Source organism: Esox lucius, chromosome 10 (assembly GCF_011004845.1).
Source record: "Esox lucius isolate fEsoLuc1 chromosome 10, fEsoLuc1.pri, whole genome shotgun sequence".
Classification (NCBI taxonomy): domain Eukaryota; kingdom Metazoa; phylum Chordata; class Actinopteri; order Esociformes; family Esocidae; genus Esox; species Esox lucius.
This window is the reverse complement of record NC_047578.1, coordinates 20,666,499-20,692,930: the sequence shown is the minus strand read 5'-3', so window position 1 is coordinate 20,692,930 and position 26,432 is coordinate 20,666,499. Positions and strand designations below refer to the sequence as shown.

Genomic DNA, 26,432 nt, shown 5'->3' with positions numbered 1-26,432 from the left:
CTGCCTGCCCCACGGACTATCCTGCCTGCCCTTACCTGTACCGTCCACATTCTTGGGCTGAACACCGGTTACCGTACCTGCCTGCCTGCCTGCCTCTCGTTTTGTTCGTGCCTCATCCCTTCGTACCTTTGCCAATAAACCCACAGTTTCGTTCCGCAGTTGGAACCTCCCAACCCTGGTCCCGGAGTTCATTACAGTCCCCAGGTGAGATGTCACTTTCTAGTCAAAACCCCCTTATACATAGCATTTTCTGTATTTGGAACCAATAAAGATTCATATTAACATCAGACAATTATTTTTTTTCTTCTCCCAAAAGCAAAGGAACCCCTGGTTGGCTCTTTCCAACATAGGCAATTGCTTTTGATCGCTGGGGAAAAGTGGGAATCCATACCATAATACACTCAAGGACTCACAACTCTAGGACCGGGAGAATCAGAGGACACTTAATAAGGTAGTCTGCTCAAAGGAGAGCAGACTGTTCTGACCTGCAGCCCAGTCTCCTGCGTTCTGTTTTTGTCTATTATACCTTCTATAAATGTCGGTTGTTCCCTCATCAATACAATGTGAAGACAGCAAGAGGTGAGTGCAATTCTACAGTACACAGTCGCAAAACCTCATTCCTTGTTAAAGAACATGAAGTCACACATTACTATTTTAAACAAAGAATAAAATGAACAGTGAACTTTATGTTTTGGGTTGCACGCTGTGCAGAATATCTCATAGGCCTGAGTGTTGTTGTGGAATTGAATTGCCGAAGTGAGAGGCTTAACCAGAGGACACTATGTACGCCAAAGTCCATGTTATGCTAACATAACACCCCAAAAAGGTACCTAAGCATGAATGACTACAGAAGTAGTAAGAACACCCTATTTAGGTGTGTTACATCTACAAACTCATACTCCACACACCGTTTGACCATATGAATGCACCAACAATGTACGATTGTCTGAAATGTAATTACACTGCCTCGTAATAGTATAAAAGCAATGATTAATACTGTCAAATACGTTTTTGTGAAAGAACATTTCCTTGTTACTCTCAGATATTGATAACTGCTTTTATGAAATGTCTCTTTTCATATTGATTTATATTAACTTGAATTTCACCAGGCTAATCAATTAAGAATTTGTTCTTAGTTACAGTACCGGCCTGGTAGGAGGCAAAGACCCCCTGTAAAGAATTTGTACTGGGATTAAATAAACTGAACAGAATTATAGACGCAACACATTTGTTTTTGCCTCCATGTATCATGAGCTGAACTCAAAGATCCAAGACTTTCTCTATGCACACAAAAGGCCTATTTCTCTCAAATATTGTTCACAAATCTGTCTAAATCTGTGTTAGTCAGCACTTCTCCTTTGCCGAGATAATCCATCCACCTCACAGGTGTGGCATATCAACGGGCTCATTAGACAGCATGATTATTGCACAGGTTTGCCTTAGGCTGGCCACAATAAAAGACCACTCTAAAATGTGCAGTTTCACTGTAATGGGGGGGGGGGGTCCAGGGGCGTCTGAAAACCAGTCCGTATCTGGTGTGACCACCATTTGCCTCACGCAGTGCAACACATGTCCTTCACATAGAGTTGATCAGGTTGTTGATTGTGGCCTGTGGAATGTTGGTCCACTCCTCTTCAATGGCTGTGCGAAGTTGCTGGATATTGGCAGGACCTGAAACACGCTGTCTTATACGCTGATCCAGAGCATCCCAGAAATGCTCAATGGATGACATGTCCGGGGAGTATGCTGGCCATGCAAGAACTGGGATGTTTTCAACTTCCAGGAAATGTGTACAGATCCTTGCAACATGGGGCCGGGCATTATCATGCTGCAACATGAGGTGATGGTTGTGGATGAGTGGCACAACAATGGGCCTCAGGATCTCGTTACGGTATCTCTGTGCATTCAAAATGCCATCAATAAAATGCACCTGTGTTCGTTGTCCATAACACACACCTGCCCATACCATAACCCCACTGCCACCATGGGCCACTCGATCCACAACGTTGGCATCAGCAAACCACTCACCCACACAACGCCATCTGCCCTGTACATTGAAAACCGGGATTCATCTGTGAAGAGAACACCTCTCCAAAGTACCAGATGCCATCTAATGTGAGCATTTGCCCACTCAAGTCGGTTATGATGACGAACTGCAGTCATGTTGAGACCCCAATGAGGAGGACGAGCATGCAGATGAGTTTCCCTGAGACGGTTTCTGACAGTTTGTGCAGAAATTCTTTGGTTATGCAAACCGATTGTTGCAACAACTGTCCAGTTGGCTGGTCTCAGACAATCTTGGAGGTGGAGATTGCTGGATGTGGAGGTCCTGGGCTGGTGTGGTTACACGAGGTCTGCGGTTGTTAGGCCGGTTGGATGTACTGCCAAGTTCTCTGAAACGCCTTTGGAGACTGCTTATGGTAGAGAAATGAACATTTAATTCACGGGCAACAGCTCTGGTGGGCATTCCTGCAGTCAGCATGCCAATTGCACGCTCCCTCAAAACTTGCAACATCTGTGGTATTGTGCTGTGAGATGGAACTGCACATTTTAGAATGGCCTTTTATTGTGGCCAGCCTAAGGCACACCTGTGCAATAATCATGCTGTCTAATTAGCATCTTGATATGCCACACCTGTGAGATGGATGGATTATCTTGGCAAAGGAGTAGTGCTCACTAACACAGATTTAGACAGATTTGTGAACAATATTTGAGAGAAATAGGCCTTTTGTGTACATAGTCTTAGATCTTTGAGTTCAGCTCCTGATAAATGGGGGCAAAAACAAAAGTGTTGCGTTTATAATTTGGTTCAGTGTAAAAAGAAACAGACAAAAAGACACATGGAAACAGCAAATATTAGGGCAGATAAAACCAAGTGTATCTTTAACTTTGGTCTTTACCTTGGCTCTGTGATGTGAGGTCAGTGTGCTGTCTAGCCAAACTCTCAACTACTCATTTGCAATGACTTGCTCAAACTCCACACCTTGAGTTGTAGTAATTTCACCAAGGGAAGAAGGGCTATTCTTCTTAAACCACTATGCGGAAAAAAGCTGGCTAGATACTAAAATATCTGTTTATTGAGCATTAAACATAAATTCAGGGGAGCAGCTAACTGGGTATAACACTGTATCATCAGTGTTTACTCTAAGTAGATAAGAGAACATTCTATTGCTTGTGCAATGTTTATTTTATTTTTATGTAAACAGAAATGTGTGTGGCCTAAAATCAAGCCTTGTGCTACTCCATTGGTGACAGGGAGGAGTTGAGACAACAGATGTTCTGACTTCACACTGAATAGTTTGGGTGAAGTGTGTAGCAAACCAGCCAAGGACAGACCAGTCAACAATACTTCTTAGGCCACATGGATGGAATGGTCTACTAACAAATGTTTTTTCAAGTCAACAAAAATTGCACCATTTCAAGTGTCATTTGTTTTGCGTTGTCAGTAAAGCACAGTGGGACAGAAAATACTGAATTTATATCCAAACTTCATTATTTAATTTAAATTAGCAAAGGCTAACGAAAGGCTTTGTTTGATTACAAACAAATATAAACAGTATGTTTTGACAGAGATACTCTAGTAGACTCAAGTTACATTTTGGTAAAAAGAGAAAACACTTGCAACCAGACTTCGACCTGATGACTATGACTTAAACTTGGACTTCTGGCTGTATGATGTGAGGGATTTTCCCCCCTTCCTCTCATCCTGTCTCACTTCGGGTTGCAGCCCGACGCTCACTGCCCAGGGTTCCATGTTCTCAACAGGCATCCATTGGGGTTAGCGCTGAACGCTAACCCTAACTAGGCCTAGGATTCAGCTGTCAATGTTAGGTCTTCAATTCGGACGTGATTGAGAACTAGCTAGCATGGCAACTTGGTTGTTGTGTTTTTAAATCGTTACATTTGGATTCGAGGACTATGTCATGCTGGGGAGGAAAATGACAGAAGTGTGCCAAAAAAATTACATTACTGATGCGTCAGACACAAGATCTACCTTTGTGAGACACCTGAAATCTTACAAAAGATAGGTAAAAATGAAATGATGGCCTTGCTGTGCCTAGCTAGCTAACATGAGGTAATGTCAGAATGAAATAATGTTAGGGAAATGGGAAGTTGGGAAACTAAATTCTATTCAAGGATTGCTGGCGATTCGTTTAGCAGCAGTGTGATTTGTGGAGGATTATACACGTTCCTCAATTCAAATTTTCCAGTGAGATTTCCATGGCATCTCCTCATTTCTTCAGCTAAGTATTTCTGGTAATATTCTAGAATTTACTAGCATGTAATGGCTCCTCACTAGCAGTTTCCAACGGGGACATCATTTTTGTTTTGTTTTATAATATCCTATAGGCTTAAATTTACTTTTAAACATGTTTTTAAATACAATAAATACATGAAGACAACCAACCGAATAATATTAGGTTACTTTTAAGCTAATTCAAGAAAATAACACTTGCCCTTTATTACTTAGGACTTGCAAAAATTTGACTTGGTCCAATGTCTGTGTATTGATCATTCTGATAAGTGTCACCCTGATGGTTGTGTTCTTGGAGAGTTTAGAAAAGGTGAGGATGTGCCAGCAATGCTACTAGGATGAATTAATTTGTCATAAAACTTGAGTCTTGAAAACTATACATAATTAATGGGAAGAATACAAGGAAGATTACTTGCCTTATTTAATGTGAAGGTAATTTCAATATGAATATGTCTTCGAAATATAAGTAAAGGGTATCCACTATGTAAGATCAAAATTGCTACCTGGCTAGCGAAATTGGAATAAAATGAATGCGATAAAGGTGGCGAATAAGATCAGTGGAGCTGTTGGTGGATAGGGTTGAAGAATGGAAAGGCAAAAGTCAGATTATATTCAGACCCTTTTACTTTCTCCACCTTTTGTTGTTTTATAGACTTCACTTATAATGCATTCAATATTTATTAGATGTTTAAAAACAATACCCCATAATGACAAAGCACAAAAAGCCTGGTGATGAGCAGGGGCAATTTTCTTTGCATTCAATCCTGATCATTTAGATAATTTTGGTCTCATCAGGCTAAAGAATCTTTTTCCTCATGCCCTCAGAGTCCTTCAGGTAGCATACTATGCCTTATAGTCAGGAGTGGGTTCCTTCCAGCCACTCCCCTGTCCTTCTGGCAGGTTCTCCAATCTGTGCAGAGAAACTGAAGCTCTGTTAGAGTGGCCATTCAGACCTTGATTACTTCCCGGACCAAGGCCCTTCTTACCCGGCTGCTTAGTTTGTAAGTGAAGAGGTCTGAAAACTTTCCAAATGCAATGGATCTTCACTGAATATCAATCTTCAGGAAAACCAATTCCAATTTAGATCACTATTGGTTGAGGTGTTATGATACATCCTGTGTGTTGTCTTAAAAAATATATATTACTAATTACTCATATTAAAAAATAAAGCCCGATAAACATGCATGCCAGTGTATGCTTGATAACACTACTGCTTAATGAGAACGGTTTGAAAACACCAAGGCATTGACACGGAGAAGTAGACTACCTGTCTGTCAGCCACTGCAGGAATGACTGGGAGTAATGCGTTGATGCACTTTAATGTGTGTACGTATTCCTGGCTTTCCAAAAGCGGCATGCCTAGTGATGCCTCAGATCTTTTACGGGCAAACTAATCCTCTTGGATCTGTCTGTTCTTTAGCCTCCAGAGGATATGTTTACACGCATAACTCTCAGATATACTGTAATTTGCCATGGCTTAGGAGATGGAAAAAATGTGTGACAGTAGCTGCCACTTTGAAATGTGCACTAGAGCTGAAAATGTGGATGTTGTACTAGCTGAGAATAATCATAATTTCATCAGATTACAGAAAATTGAAAATGGGTGTTGTACAAGTCTTTCACTGCACCGTAGAAGAGAGGTGCTCTTATTTTTGTGCTCAGTCATGATAGCATTGATTAACCTCTGTCAGCAGAGTAATTAAACCCAGTCTAAACCAGGATGGATGTAGGCCAGGCCGGGAACCACATTTAAAAAGTTGGAGCGGTTTAATTAATTACCTAAAGATGAAAGGGAAAGAAATCAGCGATGTTGGTCCAAGTGTGAACCAGCAGAGGACAGTCTCTACCTTCTACTCTCCTGTCTTTTCAGTTGCTCTCTCTCTCTCTCTCTCTCTCTCTCTCACTCTTTCCCCTCACTCTCTCTCACCAGTCAAAAGTCTTACAGTAAATGGCTGAGAGCTAACAGCCTCTAATCGTTGTTTATTTATCATTGCTATTAACATTTAATCATTCAATTCGTTACACTGTGGCCTGTTCTTCCCCCCTGATGTAACAACTCTTGACATGGGAATATCTCTGCACTCCAAATGCATCTCATCACATGCAGTGTCGGGCCAAAAGACCTATATGACTAATTAAGACAGAGGTTAGCAAATGCATGGTGACAGATCTCCAGCTAGGCCATAGAACGTGACAACACTTGGCCCTGAAAACACCACGCACGTCCAAGGCCACAAAGGGAAATCAGTGTCAGTTACCCGTTCCCACTGGTCATTTGAGTGCAACGGGATGTGAGGCTGTCAACATCACCTGGTGGTCATTTAGGAGTGTTAAAGGCCTTAAAGCTGGGAGATATTTAGGTTGCGACTCATAAGAGAGAATACAAGACATTCAGGGCCTTTGGCTTACATTTTATTGGACAAGACAGTGATCTGTAAAACATTACACATTTCCCAAAAAGCATCCAAAATGGAAACATTTCATTAAAAAGGAAAACAAAAAAAATAGGAACATGTTTATTAAAAACAATTCACAATGATCTCCAGGGTTTGGCTTTCCACAGTCAAAGGTTACCATGTTTTTATTTTTTTTATATATTGTCTTTTATACCACAGAATTAAATGTGTAAATTAATAAGCTAAAAATAAAGTTACAAAGGCACGTCTGGCTTGGTGATGAAAACAAGCGACAGTGAATGTGAGTAAACGAGCGGGGAAGAAAGAAGACCGGATTCCGACGGGCGTTATCGCAAACATTCACAGTTTGTATTTTTGGCATCAAACTTATTGTGGAGGAGAAAGCGAAGTGCTTGGCAAGCACAAACAGCAACTCTTGCCACTGTGAGTAGTCAGCAGATGCCTTATGCAGAAAACAACAGAACTAAACTAAACAGACAGCTGACTCATTGGTCTCTGATAATGACAAACCCTGGGGTTCCAATGATTGTCTTTTTTAAGCTAAATACAGTCAATCAAAACATCTTCCAATTTGAGGCTCTTTTTACAGGCAATAAAACAAAACTATAAAAAAAATATAAGACAATACAAAGAAAACTGAAATAAAACATTTAAATGGAATCACAATAATAAGATTAAAAATGTATTTCCCTTTAAACTGACCTGTGTTACAAAACACTGATGTGATTGTCTGATACTGCAACTATTTATGCAAGCCACCTCCCACAGCCATAAGGCCCCATCACTCATATTGCACAGTTAAGTAAAGCTACCCATAGTTCCATGCAGCATGCAGACATCCCCTTTGAAAGAAATACCCTAGAGACTGAAGTGCCACCATACGCAAATTGACGTTTTCAAACTAAGCGTCACAAAATAAACTAAAATATTGAGTGGGGTGTCCATATAGCTTTCAACCGCTCCATCAGTCTCTTTCTCAGACCCCCCAACAACAGTCTATTTTCCACATCTATCAGTCAGTATCCATAGTGTTGTGATTTATTTACATGCATATTGACAGGTGCGTACATTTTGTTAGTTTGCGTCTCCTTTGTCTTTTTTTAATTTAACAAGCTAATGTGCTTAGCGAGTACAGCATTGTCTCTGTCTGTTCAGTTGACTCTGAAAGGTCAATGCCCTTGAGGAATTGTGCTGCTCAAGCTCTGTGGAACATTCACAACCAATTATTTGATCCCCTAATCAGTGATAGTAAGTTACTTCTCTCTGTGTTTTACACCCTGCGGTAAGCACCCTGAAGAATGAATATATGCTGAACAAATTTAAAAAGTATTAGCAAACAGATAAAGTTGTGCAGTGCGCTTAAACTACCTTGGCGCTCTACAATCAATGCGTTTGTGCTTAAAGTGGACAATGTAGGAATGCAAAGCCATTGACAACATTTAAAGAAAGAAAGCCTGGAGATTCTGCAAGTAGCCTTGGGAAAAGTGAGCCAACTGTTTGAAACAAGCTACCAATCATGCCATGCAGTTATAAGGATTAAAATTCACACCGTTTTTATATAAACATGAGCATCTGGACTGACAACCTCAATACCCGTTAAAATAAAATATACACGTATTTTTTCTTTTTTCAATTCAACATGGAAACTGACACCCCTTATATTTAGAGGCACTGGAAACACCTACTTTTTTTGTGCACACATTTCACCAACAACATATTATTCATCAATATTATTTACAGTGTTTATTGATATTCACTGACATCTTTGATCAACTTGATGTAGTCACACACAATAGTTCATCAATGAGGTTTTCGCACATCATTCGTGAATGGGTTCGGAAAAGGCTTTAAGATAATATGCTCGAAAAGACAGTCCACGTTGTGTGTGTGAGAGCGTTGGGAAATCAATTTGGGGAAAAAATATGTGAAATATAAAAAAAATGACAAGTAATACTCTAGACATTTTGTTAGGTACACCCAACTATTAGCAGGTCGGACTCCCCTTTGCTTCTAGAACAGCCTAAAATCATCAGGGAATGGACCTTCTACAAGAGGTTGGAAACATTCGACGTCTGTACATTCATCTCACCCCAAAATCGTGGTTTGGGATTGTTACGCTGATGGTGCAGGCCACTCAAGAAGCTGAACTCGCAGTCATGTTCCGGGAACCATTCAGAAAAAATATCTAGAGACAATATGTGCTTATACAGTTGGAAGGTTTCACGTGACAAACGGTAAGTTGTAGCCCTGAAGGGATGCACCTGGTCTGCAACGATGCATCGCTCAATTGGTATCTATGGGGAGCCAGGAAAACATTCTCTGTAACATTACACCACTGCCGGGCAGGCAGAATGGGTCCGTGGACACAATCGGATTACGCCAAATCCTGACGGCTAGACATAACTGGAGCTGAAATTCGTTATACCAGTTGGGGTCATTTCATTCCTCAACGATCAAGTGTTGGTGATCCCAGGCCCACTGAAAATGCTTTCTGTTTTTAGTTGGTAGGAGAGGAGCCCGGTGTTGTAATCGGCTGCAACAGCACATCCACGACAAGGGTCGACGAGTTGTGCGTGGCGAGGTGCAGTCATGCATCTCACGGTTGTGCTGTGCCGTTTTTGGGGGGGGTTAGCAGCCCACCAGTTAGCTTGTACGATTCCTTCCATTCTTCTCTGACCTCTCTCATCAACTACCTGTTTTTGCCCACAGGACTGCTGCGGCAGACAGGATGTTGTTTGTCTCACCAGTCTCTGTAAACACTACACACTGTCGCGTGTGAAAAGGCCAGGAGGGAAGCCGTTTCTGAGAAACTGGAACTGGCGCGCCTGGCACCGACGATCAGATCAAGCTCAAAAGTCCCTTAGGTACTTCTTTTGCCCAGTCTCACGTTCAATCAAACAGTCTGCTACCCAACTGCCTACTTTATATAGCAAACCCCAGCCACATAGCTCAGTCTCCAGAAGCGTTAATGGGTCGGTGTGCCGAATAAACAGGTTACTGAATTATTATTAAATGTATTAATATACCTAATAAATTGCCTACAGGATTATTAACTACTTAAAGTACCTAATAAACTGGCTTCCATATTTTTTTGTAGCTTTTTATTTTTTGTATATACTGTATATCTTTAAATCCCATATACTGTCACCAGTTAAAATGTGTTATTTGTCAATTTCTTTATATTTCACATGTATCCTAACTTTCTCCAAAATATATAAGAAATGTATTTCTTTTATGAGGGACTGCTCATACACTTCACTGGACGCCTGTGTTGTTAAAAGAAAAAATATAATTTTGGTCCATTTTAGTTGTGCAAAATCTTATCCTTATTGGTTTTCAGGAGTGTACAAACCCATTGCAGTGCTTGGAAGATGAACTAGAAAAAGATAATATATAGATGGCTAGGTTTGTCCCTTTATCTGTGGATTAACTATATGGGCAGAGAAAACACATGTCTGTAAGACTTTGGGTCAAACACCTACCAAGACCCCTAAAACAAAAGAGTATGCATTAATGTAACATAAAAACCCAATTAAATAACTCAATATTCATTTTCCAGACCAAGCAAGTTAGCAACAGCTAATTCGCTAAATGTTTCACAGTTTGGTTTGGTATTTCAACCGGTGTTTCCTGAACACGGCTTGTGTGAGTAGACAAAAGACAAATACGTGCATGGCCGGGTGTTAATCAGCATGTAAGACTAAAATAGAAACTATGAAAATACTAATTTTGCTATTTTTAAAATATGCAGCATATATCAGAGAGCAAACCACTTAATCTCAAAATGGTACTAATGGCAGTATTTCAAATATATGCTGTGTATTTTGATGCTCTGAACATTCAACCTACGTAATCGAGCTTGATTTAACTTAATTTAACCTAAATGTGAGCAGAAATCTTTCTTGTGTGGGGAATTATATTGTATTATGTGCTTTGCTGTAAACTAAGACGTCACATTTCATTATACTAATAGCATAGTATTGCAGACTCTTGCCATTTAAACTGAACCTGAAATATGAGTAATTGTCCTAAACTTTATGTTTCACTACTTCATTTAGTTGATATTGCCATAGAAAAGCATTTTGGTCCAAGTATCTCCAATGAACGGTATAACATTGATGCTTGGAAGCTACCAATTCTGGGAGATATTTCAGTTGAAACGAACAAGAGTCAGAAACACTGCATTTGGATTTGACCACATCTGAAGGCTGGAATTGGTACGGCCTCGCTGAGCCTCTGTGCTGTTCAGTGTAGCTGAACACAGGCACGCTGTTGTTGTTTTATTAACGAGGCCTAATCTGCATAATCTCCTAAACATACATGGCAGCTGACACAAAGCTTTCCCCGCGAGCCACAGTTGAGGCTGGCGCTCCCTGGTCCCCGAGGTGGCCCTCCACGTTGGAGTTTGTCAGCGGGGCATCACTGTTTAGCATTTCGTCACTATCCACGTACTGCGCCGACTCTTCCAGGGCATTGTGGGTCCCGCCATTAGCTGCACCGCCACCAACTGTGTTTTCATAGTCATCGCAGCCATCCAGATCCTGTGATACCGAATGTTTCGTCAGGAATTCTCAAGAAACGTACAGTACAACGGCTGTGATAAGGCCAGAGAAATGCATGCATTGTTCATGGTTTGCGCGGTGAGAAACGCTGCTGGTTTTCGGGGTTTGACCTGAAGGGTCACGACCCAGAGTGAGGGGGGAGGTCAAAAGGTTGTCCACTTACTGTGACAGGCTCTCCGCTGGTCTCGTAATAGGTCCTGTGACTGAGAGGCTGGGTCTCCGTCACCTCTGTCACCTCCGTCTTTACCGGGGATGGCAAAGGCTTGTTCAGCTGTGGGGTCAAACAGAAGTCAAAGTGAGGTAACTGAGCAACTCATAAAATACCACACTACTCCCTCTGGTTTATGGCCATCAGTAAAAACGAGCAGAGTGACAGGGACCACTTACCATCTCCGTGGAGCGGCTGGTCTTCATGGGGGGAGGGGGCTTGTGCTTGGGAGGACCACTGATGGGGGAAGAGGAAAGGGGGCCGGATTTAGTTAAATGTCATTCACCGTAGGAAAGGTGGGTACTTGTCGTCTCGTATTTATTGTTTATTGACAAAATGGCTGAGGTGAAGAAAGAGACATGAAGGTGTAATTTGCTACAAAGATTGTCCTGAAGGGACATTTGCTAAGAGAGCTGCACTTACTCTCCATTCTCGGCGTTCTGCTTGCGTTTTCTGATGAAAAAGATGATACCACCAACAATAACCAAGACAAGGAGCACAGCGATGATGCCACCGAAGATGCCCACTGTTGATGGCACGGATGGAGTAACCATACGTTGCTCTGAAAGACAAAATTAAGACATGGGAGATTTTGTCCAATACAAATGGTGTCAGGGATAAGGGCTTGGGGAATTTTATCTGTAGCTTACATGGAATCATCTGAAAAACATAGGCCTTTTCAGGATGTTGGAACATTACAGAACCTTCTGATAGAAAATGTAATGCATAGAACAGATTTGATTGTTTATCAGAATGGGGGATTACTGTACGATCTATTTGTCTATTTCTACTGCCACATTCCAACCGTTTCTAATCACTGAATACACCCCTGGAGCTCTGATAGAAATGTAATCCTTGCCAAACAACTTATCATTTGCCTGTGTTTCGCATTGACCTACGCCTCCTTGCTCAATTATGTCGGAGTTTGTGATTTCCAGAGGGCACTGAGGCTGAGTGAGGCGTTTAAATTGAATGTAAAAGCTTCTCATTATGGTGGTTTTAATCAGGGTGCAGTTCCCATTAGTGGCCAATAGGGGCACTAAGATCACGTTGAGGATAACAGCAATGTTGGTTGTCTTTGCGACCACACGGTGGTGTGTGGTTGCCAAGCTAACACCTCACTCTTAAGACTGAGTAAGTGAGAGCATAAATGACTTTGTGGATTCTCACTCCGCCTCGGCTTGCATCCATATCAGAGATTCCGGCTGTAAGTGATTCCACTGGGAGTGGTGGAGATCCACACATCTGTTAGGTGTGTGCTTGTGTGTGTGTGTGTGTGTGTGTGTGTGTGTGTGTGTCTAGGGTCTGCTGGGGACACGTCCAGAAACACACCCTCAAATCTGCAGAGACAGCCACAGCCAGAAAAGGGTCCGGCTGGCATCAATCATTTATGAGCATGAAATGGAGGAACAGATGAAAAGGAGAGCAGGGGAAACATGGGAAGGTGACAGGGGAGACAGAGGAGGTGGTGGGGGGGGGGGGTGAAGGTGGAGGTGGTGGGGGACATGGGGAGAGGTGGTGTTGGAGATATGGAGGTGATGGGGGGACAGGAGGTGGTGGGGGAGACGGGAGGACATGATGGGGGAGACGGGAGGAGGCTGTTGGGGGAGACAGAGGAAGAGACGATGGGGGAGATGGGAGGAGGTGATGGGGGAGATGTGGGTGTCTAGCTAGCACTCTTTAAATCCCAAATTGCTTTCTCTTATTCTCACAGTTGGATACATGGCCAAACAAAGAAACCCACAAAGCCAGACATGCAGGCACAAACATACTCAGACAGACATAAATCCATAGACTGAACTCCACGTGCACACTGGCAGCCCTCTGTGGTACCCGAGCCGTTTATTTGATGTGCGGTATATCAAAGTTTACATTAGCAGCATTTACCATTGATGTTCTCTACTGATAACAAACTGTCTTTTCAATAAATAATGAGTCATGTTGGTTACGATGCATCAAAAACAAGCAGTCTAACATGGAGGGCAAATATCTGGGTTGTTTATTCATTTGGGTGTACCACAGCAAAATGTTTTTAAAACAACTTAAAGCAAGTGCAAATAGCCTCTTCCCTGTTTGAGTCCAGTATATTACGTTTGGTGCTTGATGAATATAACCTTGTTTTGAAAGATGGGGTGGGTTGAGGGAAGCAATGAGAAGAGGATTTGATGGGCTGAAAAAAGGAGGTTAAAGACATGGGGTGCCCTCCTGCCCACCCCAGCCACCCGATACCCACTGGGTTGGTTTGGCAAAGAATGGCGACAAATATGGATCAGATACAAAGTGACATCTACTTGTAAAAAATGAATGATAATTTGAAATGCCTTTTATACTTTCAAAACTTTTGTCATGTTTACAAAAATGCCAGATACTTTTTGGCTTTCACCTGTTATTATATCTTTCTTGTTTTCCATTTACTCAGGCAATGTAAAATAACATTTCCCCCAAGCCAATAAAGCCATTTAAATTGAATATTAATAGAATTGAGAGATTGAGAGAAACAGACAGTAAGGAGCGAGAGAGAAAGAAAATAATGGAACCAGATTTTGTCAGGGTGAATACAAGAATGGGGTGTGGTGGAGTGAGAGTATCTCATTAGAGACTGATTAGCTCACATAACAGATGTGATGTGAATAGGCAAACCACTTAGCACTGCACACAAGCCAAAAAAACACACATCCCAACCCAGTCATCCGTAGCAGTCGCTTTTACGGGAATCAGTTACAATACACCCCTTTTTTTTTCAACTAAATCAAAGGTGGGTTGCATTCCGTGCTTGATACTACCCTGACAGCCCAGATAGAAAAATGTTTTAATATCCCGTACCCAGCTCACGCGCCACACTCTCACAGCCACACAGTCGCACGTTATTGTGACTCGTATATAAATAGATTTGTGCGGATAGAGGAATGGAGGGGGCTGGCGGCTGGCAGAGGGAGGGGGGGCGTCGGAGGAGAGTGACAGGGGTACGAAGGCCCCGAAGTGAGGCCAAGGGAGCTAGACTTTAAAGGTCCTCCGTCTCCCTAGGATACGGTTTGAGTGACGCAGAGGAATAAGTAGCGAAACATCCACTCAGCCGCCTGGGCCCTCATCGCCATGGTATCCTGCCGCAATACACTCCTCCGCAAAACAACTGAGACTCCTCTATCCATTTCGCACTCACTTCATTTCCCATCACCGGCGAATTGGCTCCGAAAAAGTTGCCTCTCGCTTACATGCGCGCTCGCCGTCAGACAGCGGAGTAACGTGCAGGCGGACGCACGCGCTGCCCTTTCAGGATCATCTCGACTCGCGCTAGCAGACTGAAACAAAATAGCCATACTTTGAAGAAAAACGTTGTAAGCAAAAATTGATACGTTCAAATACCATCAGAATTAAGTTCCGTAACTTACCACTTAAAAACAATTTCTCCCTGCCCTTTTTCAATGATTCAGTAAGTGGTAGAGCTGTGGAGGGCGAGAATGAGCAAAAGATAGAATAAGGGATGGAGAGTATATGGAGGGAGAGCGCTCGGTAAAGGCAGCACACGCGGAGAAGACTTTAAAAGCTTCCCAAAGATCATGATAATTGAGATATGAAAATCTGCCAAATGCAGGGAAACATTACTCAGCTCCCCTTGTGCTTAACGGTGGAAAGAGGATTACCCCTGGCATCAACCGCCAAGTGTTTTCTTCAGGCCTAATTCCCTTTCTGCGTCACTCTTCCTCCCTTGTGGCACCTAAATGAACCAGAAGCCCTAACACCTAAAAACCAACGCACCCGAAAACACTTGACACCAAGAAGACACCCGACAATACGTCGTGGGGCCATCTGTGATCGGACGACATTCTTGCCGGAGTTTCGCTCTGATGAGACCGTAGGGCGTTCCACGAGACAACATATTAGCTCACACTGTTGCTCGCCAGTGAGCAATTAAACACACACAAGGAGACCTTTACCCTCGCAGGGACGATAAACATGCCAAGCCCTGAAATGACGCCGCAACAGCCCTTCCCTGTACGTGCCCCCCAGAGCGTGTCAGAGATGAGCGATACGGTTTACGGTTTATAGATTTACCGTCCCTCCTTCGCTCTAGTGTGGGTCTGTGATTCGTGTCCATTTGTCTACAGAGTGCGTTTAAGTGTCCCGCAGTCCTGGATAAAAGCATCACGAATCCCATCGTTTGCCTGCGCTGCCCTCTGTTTTTCCCGTGCCGGTCAACTATTTCCATGTGTTTCAGTTTCCCTCCATCTGTCATCCACTTGGTGGATTAAAAACATCCTCCTAGTTCGCCTCCTCAAATAGCATTACTGGACCGGAAAATGGTGTTGCTCGCGGAACACGATACCCAAATGAGTTTACCGTCGTTGCAAACGCCTCCAACCGCTCTGCTCCCCCGAGATCAAACTGGGTCAAACGGCAGAGAGGCGGCGGCCGGCCACTTCAGAGGCGGGGGCTTCGTTCGGGCTCCTGTGTGGCCTGTATCCCCTGATCTTCACCTCAAAATGCACGACGCGGCCAGCGACTGCCTCTCATCTGGGTCAAGTGGCGCGGAGCCGGGCTGAGGGGCATTGCCGTCTGTTACCTGGTAACCATGCGCATAGCCAACGAGGCCTGGGCATTCGCGGTGCCGGGGAAGGTTATCGGGTCAAGAGACCAATGCGTGAATGCGTGCGTGTCAGGAGGACAGGTAAGACGTGAGGTTCCTCCAGAAAAACAGGAAGTGATAGCAGAGTGCATCCCTGGTTGCTGCTGTAGTCTGCTAGCATTAGGCAGAGCCACATCTAATCTACTGACATCTCTCCCCACTCTGTGGTGCTTTTAAACAGTCTGGGGACTGAGCTGATGTCAGCCACTGAAACTGCAGGTTTGCGTGTTTGTCAGAGTGTGGCGCTACGGTATATCATCCTGTGGGTGTGTGTGTTCCTGTCAGTGCTTCTTGGTGTGTGTGTGTGTGTGTGTGTGACAGTCAATGCTGCATTCTTTGCTTAGACTGTCAGTCCGTACTACTATGTTTCAGTGTGCGAGTGTGTGTACTGAATGTGTGTGTGTGTGTGTGCGTGCACGGGCGCTGCTCACTGTGACACTAATGCACCCCCCCCCCCAACAGGGAGCAGTATGTTTCCTGCCATGCGGTGCCACAGCCGATCAGAGCCCACACACTCTGGCCCGATCACGGCTGACCCTCTGGCCCTGCTTAGACAGGCCTCACCCCCCCCTGTCCTTGGGTCCCTGTCGGTCATCTGTCCCCCACAGAATGACCTTCCTCTCACACTTCCACACACACAAACACACACGCAAAAAATTTTTTTAAAAAAGGCCGACCAGCAGACACACACAAGAACAGCGGAAGCACATAGACATGAACGCACAAATACATACAGTATCTCCCTGAAGTGAGTACAACCCTCACATTTTTGTAAATATTTGATTATATCTGTTCATGGGACAACGCTGAAGAAATGACACTTTGCTACAATGTAAAGTAGTGAGTGTACAGCTTGTATAACAATGTAAAATGTGCTGTCCCCTCAAAAATAAAACTCAACACACAGCCATTAATGTCTACACCGCTGGCAACAAAAGTGAGTGCACCCCTCCCGCCGTGACATCAGTCCCTGTTATAAACATTGGCGGTCACCGTGACACAGGACACATATGCCGTGCTAAACCTCTTTGATAGGCTTAAATCCTGATACCCTGACTGGGAGTGCCAGGCTTTTCCCCCTTTATCCTTTCAGACTCTCTGTTTTTAGGAAAGGTTTTAAGGCAGGTTTGAATGAATGCCTTAGCTTCCCTGTCGTGTTCGCAGTCTTCTCAGGTGAACGGGTATCAAAGCGAACTGTAACAAAAATGTCCGCCACTTTCTTTCTGCAAACAAAATTGCAGCTTGTTTAGCGTAGCGGTGAGTGATTTGCTGCAGACGCCAGCCTTGAACTAGGTGACCTCTGAACGAAACATCGCCCTCCGCTGTAACTCCCTTCGCGTGCCGTGAACACGCATGAACATGAACGCACAAATGAAGAAGCGGCACCCCCCCACCACACCCCTCCACGCACACTTCCCGCAGGACAAATGGCTGATTTGTCTTAGCCTGCCTCGTCTGCCTGTCGGGAAACAAGCGTTTCATCATCCTCCGCTCCTCCCTCTCTCCCTCCCCAGCCTTTTCATCCATCACCTTGCACCTCTCCGTTCCACTCCTGTAAAACACTCCTCTTGTTTCAAAGCCTGCCCCCCCCCCCCACGCCATTCTCCCTTCTATTCTCTGGCAAAGCACAACTGAATTCTTCAGAGAATGAACAGATAAGAATGTGCTGACTCCGACGGAGATGCCCGGAGTGCACTTAGACCTCATTAGTATCCTTTTAGCATGTCATGGTTTGGAAGGGAGAGTTGGAATGGAGCATGACCACAGAGAAAGAGAGAGAGAGAGACGGAGAGCAAAAGGGTCTCATGGAAATAGAGAGATAGATAAAGGGGGTGGAGATGCAGATGGAGATGTGGAGGTTACAAAAGAGTCCGGGAGACCGTAAGAGAAATGGACTCCCTTTGTTGCAACGGTCGGAAGACAGTTGGCTAGTGGCTAACCGCTAATAGTGTCGTGAGCCAGGAGGTTTTCGCTACGCTTACAGCGATAAAGGACTCTGAGATGGCCAGCCACAGCAGAACGAAAGGGCAGGCCCCGCTAGGCTACAGCTAGGGTGTGTGTAATGGACAGACAGACAGGGGCAGGGGGGGATAGAGAAACAGAAAATGACAGAAAACAAAAAGGACACTGCTGGTAGGCTGTAATAAAACTCAATTACACTGGAATGAGCAACATGATTTCTTTATTACCTATACATTTACAATTGGACCTGATCAACCTAGATCCAGTTTTCTGAATACTGTTAATTATCAACAAGCATGCAGATGTCTTCCATTGTGGAAGGTACTATTGGACAAGCTCATCCAATTCACCCATCCGAGAGGCTTCATACTGTGAGCCACTTCAATGGAATTTCATGCAACAGTTTAGTTTTCTTCACAACAATAAATTCCCTGAAAGCCACACCTACTCTCTCGAGTGAGGAATTAGTGGCTATGAAATAGGCTTAATTGCCAAAAAACTATTCTCTCTTTGTGGTAATTACGACAACGACTGCATACTAATGAACAATAATTCATATCCAATGCATTATCTAACTTCATACAGATCTCGTCTAGGGTTTCTGGTGGCTTAACATAACTTAACACTGTATCTATGATATGTTGCCGACGCAACAGGCAAGGTATAACAAACACACAAGAAAAACCCTCTTAATCACATTCCCAGAGAGAAAGACGCCAAATGACGATTCCTTTCGGCAAAACACAAACATAAAACATCTGGGGGTCTGAACACACACACACACACACACACAGACACAAACACACACAGATAATCATTCATAATAAACCGGGACACATGCCTGGGCGTCAGCCAGCCACATTACCATCTTTAAGTGGGCACCGCGAGAGGCATTATGTTGGCCAGAAAACTAAGACGAGGGGTTGAAAGACTCCGCAAAAAGACTAAGTGCCTGAGAGAGTAAACAGTAGCAGCCCATTAGCCCTTATCAACCCACATTAAGATGGGGATTCAGAGCACTAGCTTGGAACAATGTGTACTCTACTACTACTCTACTGGCAGGTTGTCGTTGTAAATGATAATTTGTTCTTAATGGAGCTGTCTGACAAAATAAGGTTATAAAAACAATAAGACAAACATTCAAACAGTTTTATACAACCACAAGAAGACTGGCCAACCCTGAGAGCTCAGTTCTTCTAGGTGTCTTCCTTGGTGGCGGCTTTCTAGCGAGCGAATGTGGTTCCGTTCCTGTACAGCTTGCAATGTAATTTTTTTTTTACGCATGTTTATCTGTAAAGCACTTGTGGTAACGGTTGCTGTATAAAGGGCTTTGTAAAATAAAGGCGACTTGATTGACTGATTCTATGACACATCTATAGGCTTCAACTAAAAAGGCTGTCAAAAGGTTTAAAGCAGTCCCCACACTGTTCACCGCCCTCCCACTGACGAAGTAGAACGAACGCGACGGATGACCGTTTCTGAGGAACACATTTCTTTCATCCAGACATCCATGTCAACACGGCACACGAGCGACACTCGAGGAACGTTCCGTCACAACCCTCTCTGGAGAGCCTTAAAACCTCGTGCCATTTCAACACCTCCCACAGCAAACATGTTGACGGTCGCCTTTCACGGCCTTCCCATTTCGCTGCCTCGAAACGTTCATCTCAAAAGACCTACACAGTCTACTCTGTATTTTCTAAGAGAACGTTCTAGAAGTGTTCCCCTGATTTAATAACATATATACATATTTCATGATTGCCAGTCTTCACATCCCTGAGCTATTGCTTGGTGGAAGCGGTTTCAGCTGTGAGTCATAATATTAACACCAGCTTTGCACAAGTCTTACAGATAAATTCTATGTCTGTTGTTTTTTTGTCATTACTGCCTAAGCTCAGTCAATCTGGATACGAATAGTTGATGGACAACAATAGTCAAACGGAGTTGCATTAGTGCTGAGACTGGACCACTTATGACTCATGATCTCTAGGAAAGCCATTCGAGTGACAATTAGTGCAATGGTCTCCTTGATTTTTTTTTTTTTTTTCCTATCCCAGGGTTTGGTTTTCAGGAGACTGAAGCAGGTTTTTCCCCCCGGGCTTTGCTCCTTTCACATTTCTTTTGATCCGGACAAACTACCCAGTCCCTGTCAACAAAATGAATGAATTGGATAAGATCTTTATTCCTATAATGCCGACATACAGGGCAGGAACGTGGAGTGAATAGGATGCTGTATAACTGACATACAAGGCAGGAACGTGGAGTGAATAGGATGCTGTATAACTGACATACAGGGCAGGAACGTGGAGTGAATAGGATGCTGTATAACTGACATACAGGGCAGGAACGTGGAGTGAATAGGATGATGTATAACTGACATACAGGGCAGGAACGTGGAGTGAAAAAGATGCTGAATAACTGACATACAGGGCAGGAACGTGGAGTGAATAGGATGCTGTATAACTGACATACAGGGCAGGAACGTGGAGTGAATAGGATGCTGTATAACTGACATACAGGGCAGGAACGTGGAGTGAATAGGATGCTGTATAACTGACATACAGGGCAGGAACGTGGAGTGAATAGGATGCTGTATAACTGACATACAGGGCAGGAACGTGGAGTGAATAGGATGCTGTATAACTGACATACAGGGCAGGAACGTGGAGTGAATAGGATGCTGTATAACTGACATACAGGGCAGGAACTTGGAGTGAATAGGATGCTGTATAACTGACATACAGGGCAGGAACATGGAGTGAATAGGATGCTGTATAACTGACATACAGGGCAGGAACATGGAGTGAAAAGGAAGCTGTTCATCTGGCAGTTTTTCCCAGTGTTGTGGTGGCAGCAGCACTGTTATATGTATGTCACCAGCAGGGACTGTGTTGTCTTGATGAAAGGAGTAACAGCCATGTAAAAATACTACAGAAAGGCTGTCTTACCCTGGGATACCTGTCTAACCCTGGGATACCTGTCACACCATTGGGGACTATTTATTTTTTCTGAATATACAGAGTGGCTCTCTAAGAGGAGTTGCGTTTCCCGGAATGATCCAGTCTCAGTTCAGATTTAAATTCTCACTTTGAATTTTGCCATCCATAAACGACTCCAAACCAAATTTACTGACATTTTACAATTCAAATTGGTCTTTCATTTTGAAAGTGTGGCAGGGGTGGTGTAGATCTGTAAATAAAAAACAAAATAAATGGAATCCATTATTAGATTTAATATTAACAAAATGGGAAGGGCCGGGTGTAGACTCACAACCGACTGTATATTTTAGAGATCACAAACATACAGTCCTGAAGCAACAAAGAAACTAAACCGAGCAAGACGCAGGACTACAGAGACACGGATGTATGTTGTAGTCTTTGAATTGGATTCTCAGAGTCAAAGGTTGCTGCTCTTTTTAATCAGAGAGTTGACGCTGGGTTTATGAGCGGCGCTTGACGCTAACAGATCCTAATGATGCGGCCTAATCACTGTGGTGGCTAGGTTGGCGTGAAGGAAGACGAGCTGCAGACAAACACTGCTGGCACGGCGAGAATGAAAGCCATTTCAAACGCTAGCCGTCACACAGTGACTACAGGAATTATGCTAACACTTGGACGTCTAGTGGGTCTGACAGACACTCACTGGCTGCTCCTGTCGGCGACGCGCACGCACGTGTGCATAGCCTACACACACGAACACACACTGGGTTTGTAAACAAACCCTTTTTGACCAAACGCAATCACGGGCGCATTTCATTTGGCAGCGAAACACACGGTATCCATCTCAGAGCCATTTCAGGCTATGCACATTCACAGGCTCAAACACGCTGCTTAATCAGCGGGGTCATTAGAATATCATCAGCAGGGTTATTAGAATATTAAACCGGGCTGTCCGGCGCCTCTGCGCCTAATTAATGTAGATGTATAAATGGCCACCTCGTCATTGCCGCTGAGGCAGGATGTTCAAGACCACAGACATTGCTGGAAAACGCATGGTGGTTCCAACGAGGAGGAATACCTCCTGCGTTTGCAGTTGTTCCAAGTCACGGCCAAACACCACCCTCAAGGTAGAACCGGTTTCGGCTGCCAAGCCCTGTATGCTAACGATCACAATCCTTTGCATCTGGGGAAAACACTGCACATTTTAATGGCTCTTGTTTTCGGGGGAGATAAAAAATAAAAAAATAAACAGATGCCGAGTGGGACCCTCCAACCATCTCCCTGACATCTTGGCATGTTAGTGCAAAGCCTGGCATACCAAAGCGAGGATTGTGAAGCATGTCAAATGTGGTTACCTGTGTGCACCAGAGGCACGCGACACGCTAACGCAGGGTGACGCACACACGCGTTCATACGTACACACACGGTACACACAGACACACACACACAGACAGCTAGCCAACCAGCCTCAGGGCTCACAGTAGCAGCCAGGTAGCAAATCGGTAACAAGCACGTACTCCCTGCCAGCGAGCTGCAGCCACAAACTGCAACAGAAAATCAATTTTCAGACAGAAAAACAGCACGTCATTTAGTTTGACCGTTTATTCCCAACCAAATGCCGATGCATTCTGTCGAGTCTTGGCATTAGGCTCTGCTCTTTCAGGGCATCTCACTACCAGGGCAGAGGGTCGATCATTAAGACAATAACAGAGCAGTCACAATAGACAGCCAGGTTGTGGACTCACTATATCAATTCTCCCTGACTGAAAAGTAACAGAATACAACAGAAGGAGGCCGGGAAGGGGGCTTGCAAGATTTGACAAGACGTAAAAGAATGTCCCCAAAACCGGATTAGCGAGAGGAAGAAAAAAAAAAACAAAGCTCCCTAACAATGCATTTTTCCAAAAAAGGTGGGTAACTAAACTGTCAGGCAAAATGAAAAAGGTGGGTTTTTTTGTGTTCCTTTCAGTTCCTCCACTACGCCACTGATCTGGAGCGTATTTTAGGCAAATAGCACACATCAAAGGACAAACCGGATGCTGCAAAGCTTCTTTTCTATTACACGCTGTAATAGCCTTAAACTAGTAGGACTCCAACACAATTCTATAGCTGGCATTCTGGTGGAGCCCAAACAGGGAGGACATCACCAAAAATGACCAGAATAATTCAAATAATAAACGCATGCCACTTTGTTCCAAACTAATTTGGAATACTGCGGATGGCACTTGTTCATGACTGGTACTTTCGAATGGGTCTCAGGCCTAGAAAAATATCACAGGTTCCTTTCACAGTACTGTTCTAGTGCGCGAATTAAAAGCTGAAGCACGTGTATCATGGGTAATAGAGTCTTTATAGAACCATCTCTTTGTGCTATTTCTGGGTCGTCACATAATTGGGGCCAAGAGTCACAAAATAATCCTCTGACTATCTCTCCCCCAGTTCAATGGTAATACATTTTGCGGCAACACAGTAACAACAAAACGCCTAGCGAGGCCATCTTGAACACAATGGTTCTCTCTGCAGAATAAAAGTGCAATTTATTTTCCATGTTGAGGCTAGAGAGTGCTAAAGAAAGCTGCTTACAGCCTAGGAGGGATATGAGGTAGTGTCAAGTAGTGGCAGGAGAACTGGGCGAAGAAGGAACGCCCCGTTCAAGTCATACGACTCCCAAAAAAAAACTGTTATTTCCAAGGCTATGTTAGCGGTGGCCTCGGCTCAGGCAGTCAGGCTGGCACTAAGGCCAGGGAAGACACTCTACTTTCAGGGGGAGCCAATGGTGGCAGGAGAGGAGAGGGATGAGATGGTGCCAGAAACCCTTTGACTGAGGCAAGTTGGAACACAGGTTGAGTGAGCGAGAGAGAATGAGCAAGAGACTCACCACGCTCCAGTCCACCGCTGCCCAATAGAGCAAAGGTTAGGAAACAAATAAAGGCCAAGGAAAATATTTACTGTACACAAACACACAGGGGAATACACTATTCACACACAGACTGAATGCCCAAAGGCCGTTTGACAGGGAGTTCAGCAGAGAGCAGCCCTAAATCTCTAGAGCTGTCCAGCAAGCACAGTAGAAACGCATGCCGTTTCAAGGCCACTCCACAGTCATTCCACTGGACCGGGGGGGTAGGGGACCATCTCCCCAGGGACGCAGCCCCGACGAGTCCGCCGGGTGGGGATGTGGCGGGGGCATACTCCGTGTCAAAATGGGGGCTGGGGTGGGCACTGAGGGGAAATGTGAGCAGCAGTTCACACCAGCCCCCAACGTGCCCTCGGGTCAAATGGAGCACTCCGTCCTCTCCTCCTCTCTCCCACCATCTTTTTATCTCAGCCCATCCATCGCTCTCTCTCTCCCTCCCTCCATCTGGTCTTCTCGACTGCCTGGGTAGCAGTCGTCTCTCTTTTGAACTTCTACCACCTCCTCATTCCTCCCTCTCTCCCTCTCCCATCTTTGTTACTTTCTCCCATCTGGCATGGGCACACGTGCTCCACCGATGTCACGCCGGCCTTGGTGCCCGCAGACGATGAGGGCGGCCAACTGCCACGGCCCACACGGGCACTTGTATCGGTGCGCTCGACACGCAGCCCTCACACCCAATCAAACCAACGCAGCGCTTCGACGCTAACGCGGAATATGCTTTAACATGCCAAGGAATGCGAGAGGCATGCCGAACCACAGGCTCGTAAGCGCGCGCGTGCGCGCGGAAGAAATCATGCATACAGAATATTCAGTAGATTCCATGTGGAGCGTGGAGCCTGTTCCTCACACAGCAGGCAGCAAGAGAGTGACATACATACACAAGACGACTAGGCAGTAGATAAACACACTCAACACATGACACACACACAGGCGCGCGCGCGCACACACACACACACACACACGCACACGCAACCTACATAAAAACGAATCTGTCCCTCTTTCCCGCGACACAGCCGAAAAGGACATACTGCTGATCAATTGTCAGTGGAACGCACGCACTCATCTGCAGACACGCACACGCCAAAACAATGAAGTCCGTTTCCTTCGGTGTTCACACAATGAAGGGCCTGCCTTGTTTACTCTGCAGCAGGGAGACACAAAGCACACGCTTTACTGTACATGCAGCAGGGAGACACAAAGCACACGCTTTACTGTACATGCAGCAGGGAGACACAAAGCACACGCTTTACTGTACATGCAGCAGGGAGACACAAAGCACACGCTTTACTGTACATGCAGCAGGGAGACACAAAGCACACGCTTTACTGTACATGCAGCAGGAGACGGGAACACAGTCGGAAACAAAGGCCCGCTAAAGCCCAACGACTCCTCAGTCATCCCAGGGAACAGTGACGTGCCCCTTGATACGGGCTCCAAAAGGAGGCAGCACTCCTGGGCTTTTCCCCATTTCATGGCAAGCAGCAGGTTGTTGTATTATTCATAATAGGGGAGAGAACGAGACCAAGAAGCAGGGGGGAGGGAAGGAGGAAGGGAGGAAAGACGGAAGGAATGTGTTTACACTATTCTGATCTGATTCTGTGTGTGTGTGTGTGTGTGTGTGTGTGCGTGTGAGGGGAGGGGGGGGGGGGTTAGAGAGAGAATGAGGTAGAGAGGTAGAGGGAAATATAGCCAGGACTGCCTATGTACACAATGCCCACAAACTAACATGGAAACCGAGCTGCACTTACTATGCCTCTTGCTGAATATATACCTACATTACAGATAAATATTTCCCTCTGATCATACAGACCCAGAAAGACTTTGAAATCTAATCAAACATTGATACACTCCCGTATCCTTTACGTGCAATACCCCGATGTGCAATCACAGCAGAACGATTTGAGACCTGCTGGCATGAGAACAGGGCAACGAACAGAGCACAAACAACATTGTTAACATAAGCAATATTCATCTTATCTATATTCCCTTCATACTCGTTACTATTTGCACATTGTTTAAATACCGAACACACTTGAAACGCCTTTATCATTTGGGACATGTTGTATGTAATGTATTCAGTTTGTATTTGATTTGTATTTTAATTTTGGGTTTCACTTGTTATTGATCATAACTTACTTATTTTCCACCAGCTTTGGAAATATAAACAAATGTTTACTATGGAAATGAAGTCCTTAAACTGAAATGGAAATGAAACAGCGATAAAGAGGACGATAGAGGGAGGGAGATGGAGAGAATATGAGCTCAATCAGGCTCTGTGAATCCTAAGCCTGTAATCGTATGCAGCATACTTAATTTGGTGTTCATGCCTGAACACACATGGAGCGTACTAACCAACATGCACAGCGCGTTCTCTTAATTTCGACGTAGGATTTCAGATGTGCGCAGCACGCCACAAACGCTGAACACACACATTAATCGCCATCGGAGTGCAGCGCGCTGCCACACTGGGTAGGGAAATGGCTTCGCGGGATGAACGAACTGTGGACGCTCTGAACACACAAGCGCAGTTCATGTGTGTGTCGAGTAC

The 26,432-nt window shown here is 44.5% G+C and overlaps 1 protein-coding gene across 1 annotated transcript in view; it reads right to left on the bottom strand.

Moving 5' to 3' along the window:
* Positions 1 to 6,652: 6,652 nt before the first annotated feature.
* pvrl2l (PVR cell adhesion molecule related 2 like) overlaps positions 6,653 to 26,432 on the bottom strand; it is a 71,860-nt gene continuing 52,080 nt past the window's right edge. The window contains exons 7-10 of the mRNA XM_010901454.4: positions 11,866 to 12,004; positions 11,622 to 11,679; positions 11,398 to 11,505; positions 6,653 to 11,213 (exon numbers count right to left, since the gene is read on the bottom strand). Of these exons, the coding sequence (XP_010899756.1) occupies positions 10,983 to 11,213; positions 11,398 to 11,505; positions 11,622 to 11,679; positions 11,866 to 12,004 (536 nt within the window). The 3' untranslated portion in view covers positions 6,653 to 10,982. The remainder of the gene's footprint in view (positions 11,214 to 11,397; positions 11,506 to 11,621; positions 11,680 to 11,865; positions 12,005 to 26,432) is intronic.